The 24,832-nt window shown below is 40.9% G+C and overlaps 1 protein-coding gene across 1 annotated transcript in view; it reads right to left on the bottom strand.

Moving 5' to 3' along the window:
- Positions 1–24,566, bottom strand: part of ZNRF2 (zinc and ring finger 2) — a gene marked incomplete at both ends in the record, with an annotated part of 57,675 nt that extends 33,109 nt beyond the window's left edge. The window contains 2 exon segments of the mRNA XM_084280003.1: positions 23,836–24,356; positions 24,358–24,566. Coding sequence (XP_084136129.1) covers positions 23,836–24,356; positions 24,358–24,566 — 730 coding nt within the window.
- Positions 24,567–24,832: the final 266 nt, after the last annotated feature.

The following is a 24,832-nucleotide window of genomic DNA, read 5'->3' as shown; positions in this document are numbered from 1 at the left end:
AAACAAGGCGATAATGGAGACCTGAGAAAGCACAGCATTTACAGACAATTGGTCTGTTGTCTACAAAGTTTTTACCCAAGTAAGTGAGGGTAAAAAAAAGAAGTCCTCACCAAGGCAAAACTTTGTAAAGTCTGATTTAGTTGAAATACTTACCAATAACCTACTTGTTCCTGCAGAAATAGAGGTAGCAGTGACAAAGAAAAAAGGGGAAAACCAATCAATGACAAAAAAGTCAGTACAAAATATTAAAGATTACAACTGGGAAGAATATATGTAAATAAAAAGTTACATTATAACCTGGGATTTTCTCAGGAGTTTCAATAATAATTCTGAACATAACCATGTTTCATATTTTGACAGCAACCTTAAATAATATATTAAAGGTAGTTATAATTACATTTATCATTGAGCAGTATAACAGAAAAATTAACCCAATTAAAAGTACAATTTTGAGAAAGTCAAGAACAAATGTTTCCAAGTATATTTGTTTTCTTGTGCTTTTCATCTCATTTTTTTAATCACATGAACAAGAATTTTTATTACCTAAGAACAACAGACTTCCCTGCATTATTATACTCTCTATTTTCCCTCTTTAGCTCTCAAAATAGCAGTTCTCCACTAAGGACAACAATTTCTTCATTTTGCAGGGAAACATTTAACCTACGATCTATTTTACTTTCATTCACTTGAAAATGATTAAAGAACAGTGTGTTTGTTTGTTTATTTGGGTTTGGGGTATTTCCCCCCAGGTATTGGTGTGACTTATAAATAAGGACTGAGCTTAGTAGGAAAGTCCAGGGTGAAAAATATCATTCATCCTCAACACAAAGGTCTTTTGTTTAAGGAATAACTTCTTAAAAGTACTGACATCTCTGCTTATAATAAAGCAGCCTTTTGTTTTTAAAATGGAAAATTCAACTGAGAGATTTTCACTCTGCATTTAACTCCTCTATTATTCCAATGTGGCAAACATTTACCTTAGTCTATGGACTATTGCAGCAACTAGGATGTAGGTTCATAAGAACCCAGACTTTTAGTAGAATAATTAAATAAAATCTTACAAAATGGGGAGAAGATCAAGGGTGACAAAATGCATAATTTCAGAAAGCTGTACATTGGAATTAGGTCATTAAATCCTTCAGTACTAACAGAAATTAAGTGTTTAATTCTGTACAAATTTTAATAAAACGTGAGAGCTGTTTGAGTTTAAATGACAGGCAGCCATGCATTAGAATGACTAGCTTTGCAGAGGTTCCCTTTTCTAAGCCTTTTAATAACATTTGGAGCTGTACCACAGTGAAGAAAGTGGGCAAAACGCCTGCTAAGGGGAACAGTAAAGAAGATGTGCAACTGGTTCAGAAAAAGACAGAACTGAACCCATAAAGAAATAACACTGCCACCAAGTTTTCTTACCTACTGTTAGTAAAAGCTGCAGAAAATCAAGCTATTGTCTCACACGCTGGAAACATATCAGTTATGACAGGTTCATCTATATTTACAGTGCTTTACCTCAATTAAGATAGAGTACATAGCACCCATACCATATTCTGCAAAACCTTACAGCACAAACCAAGCTTTAAGAATAATGTGCCACATCATTCCTACCACAACGACTAAGTCAGCAACGTAATGCTTGTTTTTTTCACAGTTAAGATACCACTGTTTGAACAAATTGTTAAGAAATATTTTGCATATGAATCATATTTTAAAAGACCTTTGTAGAGAATGCTACTCAATAACCAAGTGCTGGATTCTGCACCTGGGAAGGGGCAACACTGGCTGCACATACAGACTGGGGGATCAGATGCTGGAGGCCAGCCGTGCTGAGAGGAATCTGGGAGTCTTGGTCAACAGCAAGTTAAACATGAGCCAGCAGCATGCCCAGGCAGACAGGAAGGCCAAGTGTATCCTGGGGTGCATCAAGCATGGCATTGCCAGCTGGTCCAGGGAGGGGGACTGTCCAGCTCTGTTCTGGTGCGACCTCACCTTGAGCACTGCATGCAGTTTTGGGTGCCACAGTACAAGAGGGACATAAAAGTATTGGAGAGTGTCCAGAGGAGGGCAATTAGGATGGTGAAGGGTCTGGAGAGGAAGCCTTATGGGGAGAGGCTGCAGTCCCTGGGTTTGTTCAGCCTGGAGAAGAGGAGGCTGTGGGGGAGACCTCATTGCAGCCTATGGCTTTCTGACAAGGGGCAGCAAAGGGGCAGGTGCTGATCTCCTCCCTTTGGCAACCAGTGATAGAACCCAAGGGAACAGTTTGAAGCTGCAACAGGAGAGGTTTAGGTTGGCTTTTAGGAAGAGGTTCTTTACTGACAGTGTGGTTAGGCACTGGAACAGGCTTCCCAGGGAAGGGGTCACAGCACTGAGCTTGACTGAGTTCAAGAAGCATCTGGACAATGGGCTCAGTCCCATGCTCCGACTTGGCTGGCCCTGTGTGGAGCCAGGATTTGGACTCGATGATCCCTCCAAACTCAGGATATTCTATAACTCTATGTTTCTATGAATGCTTTCTATTTTTCTCTTTTTACAACTGCTGCATTGGTCTATCAGTCAAATTGTCAAGAAATTTGATTAGTTACCTATTTTAAACATCAGTCCTTAGAAGAGAAACATCTCGTTTACATTAACCAGATCATGCTAACAAGTCAGGCATACGCATGCATACACACACACAGCAGAGACTGTAAATTAGTTTTAATAGGGATGTGCAGTTGGAACAGATTATTAAAGTGACAGACATTTTGACTTTTCAGCAGTTTGAAAAATGACATGGTAACTCAAATGCTTTCACTTATCCAATTACAGCATTTATTTAAAGTAGATTATTTCAGTGCTTTACTCATCTGTAATGCTACTGAAGGTTTGTTTTTTACCATTTAAACAAAATCATGATTTGTCAATTGATATATGTAAGCATTATACATAAGAAAGGAGGCACTGTCTTGAGTTTGAATACAGAGATAACATAAAACTGCAAATTGCTAATAAACTCTATTTTATTAACAAAGGAGTGTTGTGTTTTCTTTGGGGTTTTTGTTTGTTTTAAAGAGTAATCATTTCAGAAATGCCCTTGAAAGATCAGGATCACAGTGTGCCAAGTGCTGCAAATATGGGTTAGTCCCACCTCCAAAGAGCTCACACTCTAGAACAGAGAAGGAAAAGCAATGGTCACAATGGGAGCAATGTCTCCATTACACACTTCAGAAAGGCAGTGAGAAACTTGCCCTCGCTGATGCAGAAAGACAAACAGTTCTCATAATTCTCTAGGTATCACCTTATATAAAAATGCTATTTATCCACAATGATACTGAGAGACAAGGGTCACAGAAAAAGTGAATCACAACATAATTTGCTCTGCCTTTTCATGTAGCACTGTCTTCTTAACCAGAGCCTTACCTAAGAAGTGAGCAAGGCTCTAACACAGATCCCTAAAAAGAGTTACTGAGAAGTTAAAGTTTAAAGAATAAAATGCTAAAAGAAATAAATTTTTTTTAAAAAGGTATTGAAAGAAGCAGCAAAACTCTTTAGAACAGGTCTTGAGGGCAGCATAAAGACTGCTGGAGTTTCAGCCTACGCTCCTCTCAGCTCAGTTACATCTTCATCCTCTCACTGTCCTTGGCAGCCCTGCCTCCTCTGCTCTTGCTGCACCTTCCTGTGTCAGCTTGGGGGACCAGTCTAATCAAGCAGGACTCTGAGTTTTCCCAGTGGTACCCTGGAGCAGCCTATTGCACCTCACTGTATTACCTCCCCTGACAGCAGTGTATAAAACAATTCAGAAGCTGATAGGATCAAAACAGCAGCTAGAGGGCAAAGATCAATAAGGTGAATTTAAGTAAACCCTTCCATGACATAAACAAAACAAACAAACAGAAAAACTCACAACAAAATCCTGTGGACTTCTAGAACAAGAGACAAGCTAATGAAGGATGAAGGGTGCACCCCAAGTGTGTACTATATACATACTTCAACAACAAACAACTTGAAAGAAAAAAAAAATCCACGATAAGCATTGAACAACCCAACACCTAGCCCTTCTTAAACAAAGGGTTAATTATCTTCCTATTTTTTAAAAGTGTAAGGTACTCATTGAAAAACAGTTTATGAACCTTCCATCACTTCAAACATCCGAAGTCATGAGCTGAGACTACTCAGGACTACTACTAACCCAATGCAAAATTATAAGATGCACAGATTTATATTAATTTTCCCATTTTAGCCTTGCATTCTGTGTTAAAGAAAAAATAAAAATCACAACTTCACAAAACATTCTGAGAAAGAAACAGGTTTTCAAAGGCACTCTCAACTAAACAATCCATGCTCCAAGCAAGAAAACTTTTACACTGTTGAATATTTAACTACTGAATTGTCACTTTGTTACTTTCCACAGACCAGATTTTAAGAACTGCAAAGAATCAACAACATTTATAGGTGATTTTCTGTTTCACATTTGATCTCCTCCTTTACCCCAGAGGAGCATTAGCTTCAGTAAGCAGAAGATGTCTTATAAGTGTCTTATAAAATAAACATCTCCATTATGTTCTTGAGGGATAACTCTCTCACATTTAAACCTTGTTATCAGTTTCTAGAAGACATGATTATTCTAGATTTTAGGATAGGTCAAAGCAGCTGTTTCCCACATGGACACCATCTTAAATCCACTCCATTGGACACCAGTGAGTGCAGTAACAGCAACTGTGATAAATTTTACAGTACAGCCACCAACAACTTAATGAGATTAAGTCAGACATAAGTCATCTGCTCTGATGAAAAACTTGTTCCAGTTCTTCCACAGTAAGGTGTACCCACACTAAAGACTACAGAGAAGTCACAGGCATGTAAAGACTGCCTCTGCCTTTAGGCTTTTTTGTTTCATCAAGTAACCTTTTTTTTTTAAAATTTGCCTTTAACTGCAATTTTCAGGAAAACCCGATAAAAGCTCCCAAAGGAAGCCAGACATTCTTTTCCACCGTCACAAACCTCTCTCTAGCAGGGGTCTTGCCATACCTGTCCTTTTACAGCAGCTGTATCAATTCGGAAATCAGTGAACTGGGAGATGTGCCAGGAAGAAAAATCCACTTTCATTGTTTTTCCCTTGAGAAGAAGCAACACTCAATACAATTCCTGGCTTGGTGCAGTGAGAATGCCACTTCAAATGTTTAATCTTATATCTTTGCTTTCTAGAACTTCGTAGAAATTGTCCCATTCATTCTATTAGTCCTACAGAAGACACCTCCTAGGGCAGTAGGCAGGCTACAGAAGACTAACAGCCATCTAATCTTCCAGAGAGATCCTCCAGCTCTAGATTGAAAAGTAAGTGAATGCTGAACTCACATACTTCTGTGCCTCACAGCCCAGAAAGCCACCATATTTTGGGCTCCATCAAAAGAAGCATGACCAGCAGATCAAGGAAGGTGATTCTGTCCCTGTACTCCATTCTTGTAAGATTACAAGTGGAGTACTGTGTATATAGCTCTGGGGCCTCCAATGTAAGAACGACATGGACCTGTTGGAATGAGTACAGAATCAGAGGTCCACGAAGCTGATCAGAGGGCTAAAGCACTTTTCTATGAGGAGAGATGGAGAGACTTGATGTTGCTCAGCCTAGAAAAGAGAAGGCTCTGGGGAAATGTTATTATAGCCTTCCAATACTTAAAAGGTGCTTAGAAGAAATATGGGGACAGACATTTTAGTAGGGCCTGTAGCAATAGGACAAAGGGTAATGGTTTAAACTAAGGGTGGGTAGATTCAGATTAGATATAAAGGAGACATTTTATGATGGGGGTGGTGAAACACTGGAACAGGTTGTTGACTAGAGAGGCTGTAGATGCCCCATCCCTGGAAACATTCAAGGTCAAGTTGTACAGGGCTCTGAGCAACCTGATCTAGCAGATGATGTCCCTGCTTATTGCAGGGAGGTTGGACTAGATGACTTTTAAAGGTCCCTTCTGACTCAAATCATTCTTTGATTGTTCCATGAACACAAGACTTTAGCCTGACATGCTGTATCTCTGGTACTTTCCACAGCGTGCAGTAGGACAGACTGAAATTCTGCTCTTGACATAAAACCAATCCTTAGCTAAAACTGTATCAAAACTCCCCAGAAGCTGAGCTAAAAGACAAAAAAGCAGATGCAGTTGAAAGGGCTGTGTCATACACATGGGAATACAAATATTTCACACATGGGAATATGTTTTGGGGTAGAACCCAACATAAACATGAAAACTGTCTTTCTTCACTACTGTGTAGGTAGGACAATTGTTATTGACAGAGACATTCAAAACAACACTGAAAATTAAGCTCTTAGTTAAGGGAATTGACAGCACTTCACATCTATGCAATGACTTCTAGAAAGGAAACAAAAAAACCCTTAAAGTCATTCGCCAGGTTTTTACCTGCAACTCAGTTCATACAAGTGGCACTAAATCTTGAGACAGGCTAATCTTGTTACACTGTCACCTAGTAGAACTACACAGCATTTTAAGCAGATAAAATGTTAAACTCTTCAAAAATAAATCAAATATTTCAGATGCATTTATGTCAATTCAGCATGTTACTCAACCTAGAACATAGATGGGATTATAGATCCTGTAGTATGATATTGTTGCTCTTGATCTAGCCTGGTATCTCTCAAAGTTGAAGGTAGTACCTTCCAGCAAAATAAAACAAAAAGCTTTCTGGAGTAAATTCAACATACTAAAAGGACAATACACTCTTCTAATCTATTAACATTCTGGCAAGAACATGTATACACAAATCTGAGCCTTTAAAATCAATTTAGACAAAAATTCTGATCTCAAATATATTAATATGGACAGCTACAATGATTTTTTTTAATAGAGGAACAGCAAGCAATTTATAAAAGATACAGGAACATCTTCTAAAGCACCAGTTATGTCAATTTTTATTATAAATTCCTATTCCCTCAAGGACAGTTTTACAGTAACTGAAAGTGAGGCAAGAAAAAAACCTCTTAGAAAACCAGCTTTTGTCATGCACAGGCTAATCCGTTAAAGTAGGGTTTAAATTTATTTAAATGTAAGTGTAGGTGGTAGGTTCCATCCCCAATTGTGTCCCCCCTCATCCAAGCAAATAGGAATAGTGTTTCATTCACTATCCAATCTCCATATGATTCTGTAACTACTCAGGGAACAAACCATTCTTACACCAAACCTAAGAAATCAGAATACCGGGGAAATAACTTTTAGAATGTGACTTCAATAAAAATCTTCAGCTTATAAATAAAATCTCATCATATTCCACCTCTCCAATAAAGCAAGTTTAAGGGGAGAGAAAAAAAAAAATCAGAGAGTACATTGCAACTCCAAAAATTACTTAACAGCTTGCCACAGGTCCCAGATAGATGGCAGGGGTCCAATGTAAACAAACCAAAGGTACTCATGAGTTAGGGACAAAACACAGCTTTTCTAGGACATTGAGGAAAGTCTAACACTAATTTTCTTTAAAGATGGCATTTCCATTTTTCAGTTAGAAATTGACACGCGTGTATTCCAAGAGCTGAAATAGCGAAGCCAGCTTCTTTTCTCTTCCTCCTAAAATTCACTGTATTTTCTTCCCATAGGAAGGAAGTGCGAGAAATGCATGTGTCTTCCTTTTTTCTTTGTTTAGCAGTCAGCTGAATAAAGCTGCCCATGTTCTTACGGAAGCTGGTGCAATGGTATGGTAGCGTATCGAAAGGCCTTCGGCGTAAAAAGGAAATAATATTTACTTAGGATTCCCACCCCTAAAGAAAAATCCTGCAAGGCGTTTGGGAAAAGATAACAGCAAGTAGGGGAAAAAAAGCACACACTGTCTTAACTAAACTGCACTTAACAATAGGGGAAAAAATATCCAAGCCACACAGCTCTCTGCAGCAGGGTCATAAAAAGAAAGGGAAAAGGTCACCGAAGTATTTACAAACCCTGTTTTCACACATGAATCACAGTAATACTGTGTTTTCCATCTTGGCTTTGAAAGCCATTAAGCAAAATTAAATATTTACATGTTTTGTTCCCCTTTCCCCACACAAAAGATGGTTCTTATCTTGTTATCTCAGCATTACTTGATGCAAAACTATCCATTTTCAACAGTAAATATTTCAGAGTATCACCTTCTAGATTTTAACCTCTTGTCAAGAAAAAACTAATGTTATTGTGAAAGGTTAATCTTTCAGCGAGTCTCCTACTGCTCAAGGCATTTCTGCAAAACTAATTCAAAACATATCAGAAGTTTCTCCATGTTCTTAAACATTTAAGGTCTCGTATTTTAATTATCTCATCTTTAAAAAGTGGTGTCAAATAGCATCAAAGAAAAACAAACAGTGTCATAACAGAAAAGATTTGTATAACCTTTTACTTTTTCTAGTTTCACTTACTGGAAGGAACCAAGCAGGGAAGTCCAGTAGAAACTACAAGACTAACAAACATTTCACAGAAAATGAGAACTGGCTCCAGAAAGACCTTAAACCACGTGAAAAACAAAACCAGAGCTGAAACTAAGAACAAGGAAGCTATCTTACCAATGTTTGGGAAAGTCACAAGAAGAAAACTATCTTCTAGGATAAAAGTGAACAAAGAGATGAAGACTGGACTTCTGAAACTCAAATAAGACTTTAAAAAAGAAAAACCCAAACAAAGCCCAACACATTGGAGCTGCCGGTGTAAGAGTCGAACCTTCAGGGGAAGACTATCTGGGCTGCTCTCAAGACTGTCAAAGCACTTTCTGTACCACAGAGAACTGTGGCAAATGAGTCTCTCTCAAACTCTTGGTTTTCTAAAAACAACTCAGTAGTCCAACCAGAAAGCTTTGAGCAGGCATGAAGCATACTGTTGTTGGAAGGTACTTTATCTCCCAGCTAAAGAATCTGGCTCATCTCATCTGGCAGCAGGGACACCAGGAGGGGAGCAGCTGCCTGGAAGAGGCCTCACTTGAGCTGTCCAGGGTGTGGGTGCTGAACAGGTCTCTGGCCTGAGAAGGGTACACCTAGGTTTTGGGGGCTTTCTTCTTTTCATTAAACCCTGAACAATTCAGCCTTGATTATTAGTCTTTGGTCTGTCCTGCTATTAAATGCAGTCAGCCAAATACCTCAAAACCAACACAAATAGATGCATTAATACAACAGGTCTGTCTGCTACAGACCAGAATTAAGCCCTTTTAATATTTTTTACTTTTGGTCTTTAGGCAAGATTCCTGGCTTAAAGATGCAAAGATAGTATTTGCAGTTTGTGTAAAGGACCATGAAGAACATGTGAATGTAAAACCACTGAAATCCTATGGTAGTGAGATTTCACTAGTTGAACTCCATGGCACTGGTGCCAATTTGTATACAGAATCACAATTGTACATTTGTCTCTGTTATGGAAAGGTTTTCCACAGCCCAATGCGATGCTTTGAGTTTTAAGTAATAATTGCAGCTGTCTCTTGTTTATACAAGGAGAAGCATCTTCAAATTCATTAACACGAGTAAGAAATACCTGATATACATCCATTTTCATTGAATACCAATATCAATCTATCCTCCTCACTGACAGAAAGAGCAACTTAAGTTTTTAACACAGTTACTTATTGTTAAACCTTGTCTTCCTCATTACCACCCTGGCCTTTTTTTTTTTGGTCAAGCACATCTAGCGAATTAGAGAGTTTTCTATAAGCCTAAATCCAAGTAAGCAAATACAAAAATTGAGAGATACTAAACCACAATAGTACAATAAATACCTTTTCAGTTACATTTCAAGGCTGTGTGCATTGTTGAAATTGCATCTAATAGCTAGAGTCAAGCGCAATTAAAGAGGAAAAAAAAGCCCTTTACATTTGAAATTCAGAAGGAGCTAGCCATTAATAACACGTCATCAACTGCAATTATCTGCATTCAAAATCAGCAGTAAATTGTGAAACTAAGAGTAATTTAATTATTAGGAAGTTTTCCAATGGCAAGATTAGTTCTCAAAATAAAATACCCATGGAATGAGGTGGTTGTCCATTAAGAAATTAAGAAAGAACAGATAAAAATCATCTGCTGGAAATGGGCTAAACCCATCTGATCCCACAATTTGAGTACCTGGAAAGAACTGTTAATCTCAAGGTCCCTTCAAGTGCTACAATCAAAGAGACTTTCACCCACACATCACTCATTAGAATCAAATCTGTTCCTGTAACCCTTTTTCTGTAAAGTTTAGGGGGGAAAAGACATCATATACATACAAACCTAAAAATAATCATGAAAATGCATTTCTAGGAGCAAGAGCAATGCACGTTGTTTTCAAATGCTCAGTGTGAGAAAGGAAAACACAATGTTCAAATAGTGCAAACAAGAATATCGGACTGTAACAGCTGACAGAAGTTTCTTTCCTCTTGGACAAGAGTGGACAAGTCCTATCCCCTCCATGGACAAGTACTTATGTGATATACCTAACTCTGAGTTATAGGGTTTAATTGCCATACCATTCACTGACTTTTGCGGTTAGGATTGTTGCAGTTTAGGAGCATTTCCAAAGGACCATAAACCTGTAAATTTAAAGATGTGAATTCTGAGATTACAGAAAGAGCTCCTTCCCTCCACCAGAGGAAGGAATTCTTGTTAGTTATATATGACAATTCCTGACAAATAGGATAATGGTCTTCAAGGCAGATGTACAAACATACCAGAAGTTCTGCACATGCAAGACTCACTGACAAGTAAATCTGTCCTCATGGTGCTTTAAGCTGTACCAGTACCTTCAAAACATTGTACCTAGTACATTTATCATCACTGCCTGAAGGAGCACAAGGCTAAGAATTATGTCAGAGAGAAACTACAGTCTAGAAAATGCAAGAAAAACAAGGTACTGACTTGAGGCTTTTCTTCTTTTCCTATTACTAAATGAAATTTCACATGTAAATTTACAAAATAATACAGTTTAAATGCCTTGTGCTGTACATACAGCACATTTATACAGTTAGACCTTTGAGGAATCAGGTTTAATAATTTAACTTGTGTGCACTTCAAAATACTTCTAATGAAAACTTGTGTGTTGCAATTTTAAAGTTTGAGGAAGTTCAAGTTCAAAAAAATGGAGACAAGAAAATATCTAAAAATAGATAACCTAAAGAATTTCATCAACATGGTCTCTATTCCCTCTGATATAGAGCCAATTCTCTATTTCAGTGTGCTTCTCTTTGGCATTACTCCTCCATTATCACTACAGATATAGCTACTACTAGATAAAATTATAATAGCTAAGTTAAAACAAAAATTAACTGTAACATCCAAATATTTTCCCCATTGGAGACATAAAAGAAAAAAAAAACAACTAAATTAAGACACTGATTTTTTTTCTTTAAAACAGGAATATTTTTAAGATCCTGCTAAATCAGTATTTCTGTAGATTTATTTTTGTTTCCAATAGCACTTTGGTTACTAAAGCAAGTGTTGTAAGATGACTCATTTGCACAAAAAGAAACCAATAAGGCAGAGAAAAGAAAGAAAAAAGGAGGAGAGGCTCTCAATAAGCTATACAGCCACAGCTTCGTGTGTCACAGGATCACAGTTGAAGAGACTGGAAAACAACTGTATCCGCCCACACATCCATTCATCCTTATTCCCTGTAAGTGTAATGTAACAAACACCACCATTCCACGCAGACTTTTTCGCCTTCTCTCTCTTGCTCAAAAATCTGGCATGCTTTTCAGAGGATTTCCTTTGAGGTTAACATTTCCTGGGGTGCTTGTGTTTTTCACTCATTTTAATTCTGCAGCTTTGCAGATAGCGTCAGGCCAGCCACGTGTTCAATACAAACATTTGTTTTTAAACATATTTCAAAGGATGCTTTGCTAACAAAGCTTTAAAATTAAGAATAGGCCTCCACTGGACACAGCTGATAAACAAGCCAGAAATAGTTCAAGTCCCCGATGGGAAAAAGGAATAAAAGTAAGAGTCCCTAGGGGCCCATTTTATAATTAGTATTCTGCAGCACTTTGTAAAAAAAGAATATTTTACAAATAATACATCCAAATAAAAGCAGAGATGCCTGACTACTTGCAAGCATTTAAGAGCCCTCCCTATGTTGAGAAATTATGCATCACTTTTGCATACTGTGGTGGGTTTGACCCTGGCTGGATGCCAGATGCCCACCAAAGCTGCTCCATCACTCCCCTTTTCAGCTGGACAGGAGAAAAATAGATATCGAAGGGCTCAGGAGTTGAGATAAGGACAGGGAGAGATCAATCAGTAATCAACGTCACGGGTAAAACAGACTCAACCTGCAAGCTAAGGTATTTGTTGAGGAAAACAAGGAGAAAAATCAGAATAATGCCCAAATTGGTATCACCTAGTCTAGGTGAGAATAGCTTCAAGTCTCCTATTCTCAGCTCAGAGCTGTAGTGGGAATAATTTCTGTTATTAAAAGGCCGTATAATTATTTTAGCCCAGCACCCCATTTCCCAGCACAGTTAGCAATCCAGACACAGCATCAAACCAACAACATGGCCATATAGCTTTCCAGACTCAAAAAGCCAACAGTCAATACCACATTACACCCTACACCTGCCATTTTTATTGGTTAACAGATGGCCTACTGGTGGAATGGCAGAGATGGAAGGAACAACTGGTGGGTACCAAAGTACATGAACTACCTCTCCAGTACACCCCAACAGGGATTCACTGAACTTTTTGATGCTTTTGGCTTGTTCTAGCTTTGCTGCTAATTTACATATTTTTTCATCAATAAAATACAAAGATGAAAACATAAAATCTATATGCCAGCATTTTCATCAGTAAAATAAAATTCAGCTAATTTTATTATTAAAAAAATTAGGCAACAACCATACATAAGCAAGTATTCTGCAAAGAAAGACTGCCATGTCTATTACAACAAATACAAGGCAAGCCACACTTAGTATTGGTAAAGACTGGTTCAGAGCATACTTTGTTCAAAGATTTGAAAAAAATGCATAGGAAAGAACTTGTAGAAAATAATTCCTACTGACCTTTCTAGCACTATCAGCGGAGCTACTGGAATTTTTTTGCTCTATCACTCAATAAAAAAGTCAAATATTTAATGAGGGTTTTTTTTAAATTATATAGCCAGGGGTCAAAATTATGTTGACCAAAAATTGCAGCTAGCCAATCCCTAAAAGAGAATCAATATTGGCTGGAATTTAAAACAGAATGCTTTTGACAACTAGTCCACAGCATTAGGTTCCATGACAGTGTAGGCTTGTTTTTTCTGTGTGGACAGGACCAATCTCAACACAAGCCCAAGTGGTCTTCATAATGCTTAGTTCTAGCTCACTTTTCAGAAATCAACTAATTTCTCCAACACCTAAAACTGTTTAATGTCAAGAAATTACATCACTTGAGCTTGAAACTTTTTAGTCTTGAGGAGGCTGAGGGGAGACCTTATCACCACCTACAACTACCTGAAGGGAGGTTGTAGAAAAGTGGGCAATGATCTCTTCAGCCAGGTGACAGGAGACAGGACAAGGGGAAATGGCACAAAGCTGTGCCAGGGCAGGTTCAGATTAGATGTTGGGAAAAAATTTTTCACTGAGAGAGTTGTCAGGGCCTGGAACAGGCTGCCCAGGGAGGTGGGTGAGTCACCTACCCTGGATGTGTTTAAAAAAGGATAGATGAGGTACTTAGGGATATGGTTTAGCAAAGGACAGGAACAGTTGGACTTGATGATCTTAAAGGTCTTTTTCAACCTTGTAACTCTGTGTGTGAACATTTACTATGAATAAAGCTTTAAAGCAAAAAGGACATTTATTAAATACATTTACAAGGTTGATTGCCTGCACACCTGTAGAAGTCATATATACTAGCCCAGCCCATGAGAAGGAACTCTTGCCCTCCAGCTCCAGATGTATTCATCACTTCCTTTTGCCTTCAGCAGCTGAGTGCAACTATGTGCTTTACAACTGGTGAGGCACAGTGGAGACTCAGAGGAGAACAACCTGGCTTGAACACGTCATCTCCCAACACTTGCGCAACACAAAACACATTATTTGTATTAGCCTTCTTATTTCTTTGTTTACAGCAGAACTAGTCCCACCTTTTCAAGAAACATTTCCTCCACTCCCTAGCTATGCGCTGCCACTATGGTCTTATCAAGTGTATGAAAACCAAAGTTTATTTTAGCACACAGCTTATTATGCTAGCAATGGAATCTGTATTTCCTCCAATCTGGACACCAATTAACTATTGTATTTAACTTCAAAGGCATTTTAAACACTTTGGGATTTTTTTTTTCCACATTCATCACTATGATGAAATGTACCAGTATCACCTGGCTTTGAAAATGTTATCACTTGCAAAATACACAAACGCACAGACGTAAGATATTCAGATGTAAAGTAATTCAAAACTGAGTTGTAGCAAGCATACAATTCAAGAACAGCAGCAATCCTGTACACTTGTCATCTGGTATCTAAATGTTAGTCATCCGGTATCCAAATGTTAGGACAGCTGAATTAGGTATTCTTTGATACATGCAGGCCTCATACATCTGTGAATTTCATGGCGTTTTCATTCACAGCCAGCAGCAGCCTTATGGCTCTGTTGCACAGGTGGAGCAGGTACTGGTATTTTATTTCATTACACAGCACTTTGAACACATGGAAGTAGTTTTTAAATTATGTTTCATGATTTTGGAGCTGTAATTTGTTAACAGAATGATTGAGCTTTAACAAAAAGTGGGGTCTTTTTTTTTGTTTTGAACTCAGACAATCTGTTTGGTGTACATTTAGTACTACTCCCAATATAGAAATGAAAGAAGTATCTATCCACACTGATCTGACTACCTCTAACAGCTATACCCATATGGCTAAGAGGGGAAAAAAACCAAACCAAACCACTCAAACCAACCCTAACTGAGCTCTAAGGCTGCAAAAATCACAACACGGAAAGATAAAAAGCTCTAGAAGAAAGGTGCATTGGTAACCCTGTATTTGGGCACTTCTCACCTGAACTCAGCAATACTACCTTTCAGGACACTTCATCAAAATCACCTCTGAAGATGAATCCTACTCAGATAGTTTAAGAGACTATAGGAGTCCTGAACCACTTGCTGCACAAGCATAATCTACCTTCCAATATTCACAATGCAGGTGCGTGGCTTTAAACTCATTCTTCCCGAAGGATGGCAAAGCTCCCAAGCAAATGGACAGCAAATCCCCCAGTCTGGCTTCTTAGGTTATTTCAGTCATCCTTGCCTTAGGCTACTCTAGTCATACTTGCTGATGCAGAAAAAAAAACAAGGGAAGAAAGAGGACTGCCTCACAGTGAAAGCACTTAAACGGTCATAGAGAGCTGCATTTTACTATTGTCACTGTTGTTTATATTTTGGAGATTGTCCAGCATTATGTTGCTGAAATTTGCTTAAATGATGATGCTCTGTTCTATCTGGTAGGGCCACACAATTTTCTCAAGGTGGGCAAGATTCTTCCCCATACTGGAACTTCAATTCATATTCAGGACAAGCAATGTTCTCCAGTCCAGAAGAGGTAAAACTCCCAATAGCTGCGGGAAGTCAGGATCCAAAATTGGCGTAACTTTCAGGAAACTATCCAGGATTCTTGTCAAGGAGACTGTTTATTTTTTTAAGTTTTCAGAAACACTATCATCAGATTGGTTCAGATTTCATTAACAAAGAAAACTTCTTTTAAAATATTCTCAAAATATTGCCTGTGTGTTCAGGCAATCTGCAAACAGCACTTCTAAGCAGAGATTTCTTTTACTGCACATGGAAAACTTCACCAGTTTTAAGTTTCTTTCATGAAGGCCACATCTGCTAGTGTACACTATGACAGTTTTTATTTTAGCAGCACAGAAGAACTGCATTTAGGTTACGCTCAAGAGCGGTTCTGCAAGATCCCATCCTTCAATCTTGTGTCAAATTCACTACTCAAAGACAGATGCATCTGTATTTTAATAAGACATGTCTCCCTCCTCTTTTTTTTGCACTGAGTCCTAATAATTTCAGAAATGTGGTGCCTTAAGTATATTACAATGTAAGTACACCTATACTTCATGAAAAAAATTCCAGGAGAATCATGACCAAAGCTTCCTTCTCCACACCCCACCCTCCCCCCATAGCATATCCCTTACTCATGTTCAGGCAATGTCCTAGTACTGACATAATTGACACAACTAAGCATTGATAATACACCAGATGCTCAACTTAGCTATCACATCTAAAAACTCCACCTTTGGTTTTTAAAACAGTTGTGAAATCGCAGTATAAATCAGTCTGACATAAGGACTAATTATGGCATCCTGACTAGGAAGTGTCTTGGAACACCACTAGTTTTAAAAGCCATTTGCTGTTAAAATATTGCTAAATAATTGCTTTATGTAAATGACACTTCATGTGGAAAGCCGAACAAATCCTAACAGCTCATATTTTTTGCCATTATTCTTAGGTGAATTACTAAAAGACATGCAAAGTGCATGCCAGATGAGAACTCTGTATTTATAGCACGCTAAGTCAGTCAGCAAACAGAATCTACTAAAAATATCCACAATGGTATGCAGCACACCCAATCTTTGGGGACTATTCACAGACTGTGGTGGTCTGATTTTTAGACAGAGCAGACAAGGAAGAAAACAACATCCAGGTAGGTCAGTTCCTAAAGATGCCTGAGAGTAACAGAGTCAAATCCCATCCAGACTTTGCATTCTGTTTGGCAGACAAGCAGGCAGACATCCCAAGCCTTAAGAGACTTTCCTATATCCTTCCTGATCTCTCCAGGTCAATATGATGCAATTTCCATGCAGGGAACAGAAGCATGTGCTGAGTGAAAGTGAGAACCAACCCCATTCTTACTATGGCTTGCCCTCCCAATTTTGCAAGCGCCAGGAATTGGAAGCCTATCTAACAAGGGATGCCAGACAGCTCTGAGTGCACATTGAAACGTCCTTATAAAAGTCACAGTGATCACTTACAGCAGAAAGGTGGCCTCAGGAACACAGGCACCTGTTTAGGAAGTATCTGACCAGAGAGCAGACAGCAATAGCACTTTCCTGGATGCCTATGAAATGCCATTCCGGTTTTGCTCAGGTAACTGTGGTTTTTATACAAATAATTTTCTTTTTATTTAGAAGATGTGTGTCCTTTAAAATATTCCAAAACAAAAAACTCAAGAGCCCTCAAAGTTTTCTCACTGTTCTGTTTCTTTCCACTGGTTAAACATCTGCAAGAACAGCATGTTCTATTGCCACAGTAAGTGAACACAGCCTGTAGAGATGTCCATACGTCTTATCCTGAAACTAATTTAACGATTAATGAGCAGTAGAGATGTTGCAGAAAAATTCTTGAAAATAATACCAGTTTAGTTCATGCATCTGCAAATAGCAGGGAAAACCTGCCTAAAAACCTTCATAAAATTGTTCAAAACTTGAGTTTCATGCAAGGTTATGACAGCAAATCAAGAACATTTACACGATAAAGTTTTCCATGAGCAGCTGGCAAGAACAGGAGAGAACGTACCCAAACAGATGGGTAGGCAATGTGTTTTAAAAATAGTTTTGGATTTCTAGCAGTGACAAAAGGCTTTCTTTGTAAGACAAAGAAATGACTTGAGAGGTTGTTGGAGACTAGTCTGCAATTATGTGAGAGAACACGAGGAGAGGCACACTGACAGGATATCAGGGTTGGACAGGTATTCAGAAGACGTTAAAGAGGAAGGCCTTTGTTTGAACTGGCACTGCAAAGGCTCTATCAGGTATTATAGCTGTCTTGATAGCCAAAAAAAATATTTATATATGCCATTGCAATTAGGCTGCTTCCTTCTCTTCAGACCGTTAACTATTTACATTTCTCTCCTAAATGCAGTGCTGCCATTTTTATTATTTGGCTTCTCCTAATCACTTTTGTTTACCAGGCAGGATGAGAAGAAAAAGAAGCCCTTCAAAACCATCTATGACTTGCCTCAGTCTATACTCCAGTGCCCCAAGCCCCTCATCATCAGAAAGACCTGGTTCCCTCTTCAGCTAAGGGAAACTAAACACATCTCCCAGGGACCTCACTAGCACTACCAGAGGATCTAAACAGCGTTCATTTAGTTCTTTTAGCTTATTTGTCAAAATACACAGCATTTGAGAACAAACCCAGCCTCCTGACTGAGCTGGAGCCAGTGGTTGATGATGGTAGTGGACTTTTTGCTTTTTTCCTGTCCCCCATTGACTCCTTAGGAGAGTTTCCATCTCTGCTGCCAACCAGAAACTCTATGCTGCCCACTGTATGTATGCAGGAACAGAGCAGCCTGCTAAACCCAGCAACAGCAAGACCCTGAAAAACGATTGGATTCCTCAAACTCATCTGTCAAACACCTCTTCTGAAACTCTCCTATCAATAGATTTTATCCTTGGACTGCTTTCCTAGCACCTTGGGTTTTTCAATCTGTTATTTTTGTTAATAGGATGCAAATACATTTCCAAAACCTCCCATATCTTCAGCAACTGCTGAAGCAACTCTTCTCTCACTTTGGAGTCAACTCATAGGTAAGTACTGAAGAGAAAATGAGGCACTCATCCATCTTCCCCCCCAGTCCATGGTTGCTGTGAAGTTATCTGTATGTGTACAGACACGTACATACTTCTCTAAGCTCCCAAACTGGTTTCCATTTTAACTTTATTCTATCAGCAGCAGACTTCAGCCAGCCTCTCATTGTTATTGCTCTCATTTTTCCAAAGTGGACAAACATGGATATGATTGAGTTTCACTGGTGCAGCCAAGTGAACAGAAACAAATCAAAACACCAAAGCAGAGGCAGTCTCTTAGCTTTCACTGGTTTGCACCTTGGAAGACATGTGAAGAGCAGCAGCAAAACTATCTGAAAACGCATGTGGGATTTTTTTGTGTTCACAACAGCAAGTTGCAGTGTTATCATACCTCTAAAAGGCATAACTTGTATGGAAAATACTTTTTTATTAGACTAAATCCGTGCACTTCTTCCTCATTCTGAATGGTTAGGAAGTAATTTAGAAAAACATATATTATATCAAAGATTCACTGGCCTTCTTCAATCATCAGAACTTTCCAACTGCCAGGAAAAGAAGGTATGTCAAGCAGTACCAAGGCACACAGACTGAAAGTGCTATATAGCAAGTTTCCCGGCACTTCTCCCCAAGTCAGGGGACAAAGACCTCAGAACTACAACTCTGGCTACCAAAACAGGAGCAGCTTTGAAATCTGAAGTGCCTAAGAGTTTCACAGTGTCTCAAAGCAATAATACCTGGGAGATATTGGGAGGGAAAGGCAAGGAAGTGACCAAAAGACAGTCATACACACTCCAAAAAAGCTCTGGAAAAGATAAGAGAGAATCTCAAGAACATACTCAAATGTACCACATGACTAAACAGATCAGACAGAAAACAAAGTAAGATGTGGCTTTCTAGGCAGTTTGAGAGACATCTAAAACATGTCTTCTCTGAGACTTCTCATCATCCTTCTATGGATATTTGCTTCCCATAACCCAACAAGGAATTCAGGTTACAAACTGAGGCTTTTGTGAACTTTCTTCGATCGAATGAAGAATTCCTTCACTACTCCTACCAGCTATTAATACAAACAAACGCTACTTTAACATACCTAAAAGGTTCTACCCATAGCATGTTACATACATTCAGTAGCTGGTGATAAATCCTGCACAGTAAAATACTTCATCAAAAAAAAGCCTGATCATTATTTGGCTTAAGAAGAATGTAACAAACTTCCTTCTCCTAACAAAGCTAAGTAGATGCAACTTAAATCTCCAAATTATTACTCCAAGTTTTGAAATAGGCTTGAAAGCTGTCAGCAGTTCTATCTGCAACACTATATATTTTAAAACTTGTCCATAAATATACCATATAAGCAGTTCTATCTGCAACACTATATATTTTAAAACTTGTTCATAAATATACCATATAAAATTGTATATGACCGCATATAACACAGTCTGAGATCTTGTATAATACTTCTACATTCTTTGCTCAATCAACATTCATGAAGAACTTGTGGAAATTTGAAAGACTCAATATGTGGCATTTCTGCTATCGTCAGTTGTATTTTTACATATTCTCCTCTAAGAAATTTTTTAACACAAAAGCATATTTAAAGGTTTTATTCTTGTCTTGTAACAACAATCCCAGGAAGAGGTTTAAATTTGCACACCAGAAGGTTATTTACAATCAGTGTTTTCACCAAGAATTTTCCATGCTGTGACCACCCAGGAACAGGACCACAAATCTAAAGTGGGTTCAAGGAGGTGGCAACATTTTAAGTGATGGAAGTAACACATCAGCAGTTACCCAAAGCAAAGACAACTCCAAAGATCATCCATTTTTATCTGAACTAATTACTGCAAGCATCATGGACAAAACCAAACTACAGCAGTAGCTTTGCTGCAGCGCTGATGGTCTGTCTACCCAAAACCACCTGGCTGCCTGAAAACGCGGTGGAAAAACTAACTGTGGATGTCAAGGCCAACTCTTCTGCAGGCTGTTCTTAACAGAAGGTAAGAATATTTACTTTGGGCCTGGCAGAGAGGGGAAGGCCCATGCACTGAGGAGCACAGTGGGAAACTACTGGTGAAAATACCCGATAATAGCGTTATCGCCGTAAAGGAAGCTGGAACTTGGCGCTGTGTTGCAAGAAAGCGCCGGAACGTCACGCGCAGGTTTGGCCTCTGCATCTGGGGAGTGCCCTAAGATCTTATGGAATTTGGGTCTCGCTCTGCTTAACGCTCTAAGCCTACTCCAGGAGTGCTTGCAGCACAAAGTTAAACACCTATGTATTTTTTTTTCTTGTAAGACCAAGGCGCCGGTTATACAGCGAACTGAACCCTCCCCGAGAGGAGAAACCAGGTTACACAGCAGTATTTACTCTGCTACACTTTGATCATAAGGGAGCCTGAGGTTGGACAGGACCTTCAGACCCTCAGGAAAGGCTGCTGTTCCTACAGTTCCCATTAAAGCGATATAGAAGCTAACTGCTCACACTTTCCAATACGGTAACATTCCATAACACAGCACTTCTTATACACTGATTCAAATAGCATATTAACCAGCACAATATGGATTTCAGTATGTTACATTAAGAGTGAATATTTATACATTACTTCAGCAGGCAAAGCTGCTCAGTAAAAGTGACAATAGAGTGTAATTCACTAATGGCAAATTAATTACAGTAATTTAACAAATGCAACACCCACGTGTCACTGATTGATGAAGCCAAGCAGTTTGCCTAAAAACATAAATAGCTTGCAATTCAGTTCAACTTATGGAAGTTATTCTTGTTCTTCTTTTTTTTTATTATTTTAATTTTCATAGAATTGCTATGCTAATCCTCCAAATTAAATCCAGTAGTTTTCAAGATAAACAGAAACAATTTGGCTAATTTGCAAGTTACAAAACAAGGGAGGGGACTTCAAGCAGGCTTATCATACACAAAATAAATGCCAGATACCACACCTAGACAAGCTTGAGCTAGTTACCATCAGGACAAAAACAATGCTTCAAGTTATTTTTCACCAATGCTGATGCTACTCATGTATGATTTCCAGTGGGGCTATTCATTCCATACATCTAGTTTTCACAACAAATCAAGAAAACATGAAGCACGTAATTAAATGAGGATGCCAACATCCAGTGCAATGTGTTACCATGCATCACTGATATCACAGAATATCTAAATTGCAAAAAAAAAAAAAAGCTTCAAGTGAGACCTTCTTCACAGGTGTTGCAGTATTACGATTAAACAGTCATTCATGCCAGTAAGAAACACTAAGATTTTTAGGACAGAAAAAGCAAATAAGTTCATGACCATCTTGTGACCACATAAGGACTGTGTATTTTGAAACTTGCTACTCAAACATAATGGAGTTCCTTATTTATTAAGTCAGTAGATGAAGAGAGTGTACCCCTGCTGGCACTTTTCCTGCACTGAGAAGAGCAACAAGTTCGCATCACTTCAGCCCATATCCTCTTCAATAGGCCAATTTCAGAGATTAGCAAAAGACAAAATATGGTGTAGTGCAGCAATTAATAGATTATTACATGCCATAGGAAAGTACAATCAAATTCAGAGTTATTCTGAAGAGACCTTCCTGCATCTGGACAAGCAGTTTCCTAGGTTATTGATCCTCATCACTGCATTTACAATTAATCAAGCCTCTCCTGGCAGCAAGGCAGGTTACAAGACAATGTTTAAATAAGGAGAAAAAAGTTTCACATCTGAGCAACTACTGACTACATATTTTAATAATTCCCTTGTCCTTAGCACAAACTGCACACTGCTCCGTGATAGAGCACCCTTTTATCACTAAAAAACCCCACATTCACCTTCCCCCCCCCCCCCGGCCCCAAGCTACCTTGACAGTACAAACATCCTTGCAACAAAGCACTCCTACTCAGCAGCTAGGCAGGAGGAGTGTTAATTTATTTATTTATTTTCTTAAGGGCAAATGTTCCTTTATTATAGTAGGGTTTGACAGCTTTCCGTTAATGTTCAACAGCTGCACTGGGTGGAGGATGCTTTAGGAAGTCACTGCTACGCTGTCTTTAGGTCAACGCACCGACAGCATGTGGGTGGGAGGCGGTGGGACAGAAACCTCGCCCACCGTGCGAGTGTGGGAGTGGAGAGCGCCCTGCTTTGGCTACGAGCAGGACGCCCCGCAGAAATGAAGAACACCCAACCTGCTACAAACAGCACTCACAAAACGTATTGCCTGGGACACAGAAACGTAGAAATTTTACACTAGCTTCCTCTTCCCCCCCTCCCCCCCCCCAAAAAAAAAAGCTTTTTGGGAAGCTGGTTAGTATTTAGACAGGCTATGATACATCTATATATTAGAATTAGCAAGAGAATTAATCCATTTTAAAAGTCATCTTAACGTTTGACTTGTACGAACGACGACCTTTACAGTAAGTAACACTGAAAGCAACCTTGAAAGCAGTTGGCAACTCACAGGCAGGTTTTTGACTGAAAGGTGAAGAACACAGGCAGTAAAACCCAAGCCCTGTCCCAGCCCTAAATTCGCCTCAGTGTCACGGGGGCGACGAAAAAAAAACTACGGCAACTTGCTCCACGTTCAACACGCATCCTAAAGGGCTCCGGCTGCTTGGTTAATTCAGGGTTCAGCCGAGTTGTTTCTCCTGCCTCAGGAGCACATGTGGCCACCTCCAAGGCTACACGGTACAGGTGCTGCAAGCCTGTGCTTCCTCGGCACGGACAGGACAGACATGCGGCTCTTCTCAACTCTTAGGGGCGAAATAAATTTTAAAAAAACCCAAAAAACCCGAAACCAAACTTACTTTACGTCTGTTTTTCTTAATGGACTTTCAGAACCGAGAACCCAAGAACTTTGAAAGAGGAACAAGCACCAGCCACATATTAATCGGTACCTAAAGAAGGGTTTGGTCCGATTTTAGAATAAACGGCGGGGACACATGATCCAATTAAATTCTAATTATGTAAGTAGCAGGCAAGAGTATTTACACAGGCACTGATTATAGCTATTAGAGTCTAAAGTCGCCGGCCGGAGAGGCTCTGCTTCCTCTTCGCCGTCCCGACCGCACCGCCGCGGGGTTCGTTTCATTTTTAACCTCCCCCTTCCCCAGCTCTGGTTACAAACAATAGGGGACGCTGGCCTGAAATCCCCCCTCTCTCCAAACCGTGCTCCCCTCCGCCGGGCGCAAGCCGGGATGAGCCGCCGCTCTCCCCAAAGTGATGATTCATTACCCGTCCCACCTCCGGGCCGGGAGCCGGGGGATGAACCCCCACCACCACCACCACCACCACCCCCACCCCAGCCGGACCCCCGAGCCCCCAGTCCCGCAGCTAAACCCTCCCCTCCGCGCCCGCTCCGCGGGTTGACCCTTACCTCCGAACAGGTGCGGCGAGAGGTGAGCGGGCAACGAGCCGATCACTAGCCGGGGCCCGCCGGAGGAGCCGCCGCCGCCGCCCCCCGCGGGCCGCTCCCGGCCGCCCTCCTCCGGGGTGCTGTTGACCGAGTCCTGCGAGCCGTAGGGGCCGCTACTGTGGGGGATGTTGAAGGCTGACTGCGCGGCTCGAGCCCCGGAGGCGGTGGCCCCCCCTAAGGACCTGCTCCGGGGTGCCGACCCCGCGGCACCCCCCGCCGCCGCCGCCGCCGCTCCTCCTGTCGCCGCCGCGCCGCCGGGAGCGGCATGAGGAGGCGCCGCCGCCAGGTGCGTGTACCGCCCGCCGGCGCCTGCCGAGCGCCCGCCGGTCCCGTTAGCGCCGCCGCTGCTGCTGCTGCTGGAGGAAGGTAAATCCCCGCCCGAGTACGCCCGGGTGCGGCCATTGGCAGCGGTGGGGCTGCTCTGCTTCGCGCCCATGGTCCCGCCGCCGCCTGGCGCTGCCCGGTGCCCTTCGCCGCCGCCTTCCCCGCGGCGCCCGGTGGCGGTGGGAGTCCAGCCCCGGCAGGGGCGATCCGAAGAGCGGGTCGCGCCGGGGAAGGGGGAGAGGGCGCGCCGGGGAAAGGGATCGGGTCGTTCGGTGGGTCAGTGTCGAGAGGGGAGAGCCGCCCGCCGGGATCCGGCTCAACTGGCGGCCCCGGCGCGGCCGCTGCTCGCGGGTCTGGGGCGCCACCATGAGCTGCTCGGGACGGTGCTGGCTCCCGCCGCGCGGCCGCTCGGCCTCGCCGCCGCCGCTGTGCCCGCCGCCGTCATCCTCCGCCGCCGCTGAGCTCTGTGAGGAGCAACGGCGGCAGCAGCGCCGCCGAGGCCGCTCGCTCGCCCGCGGCGCGCCGTGCCTGTGGTGAGGGAGGCGGGAGGGGGCGGTCACCCCAGCACAGCCGCTCCTCTACCGTGTCGCCATACTGGGGGCGGCACCAGCGGGCGGGATGGGGAGCGGTTACG

Source organism: Gallinula chloropus (genome assembly GCF_964237585.1).
Source record: "Gallinula chloropus genome assembly, chromosome: 2".
In the NCBI taxonomy this organism is placed as follows: Eukaryota; Metazoa; Chordata; class Aves; order Gruiformes; family Rallidae; genus Gallinula; species Gallinula chloropus.
Note: the sequence above shows the minus strand (reverse complement) of the source record. Positions and strands in the feature narration are given on the sequence as shown.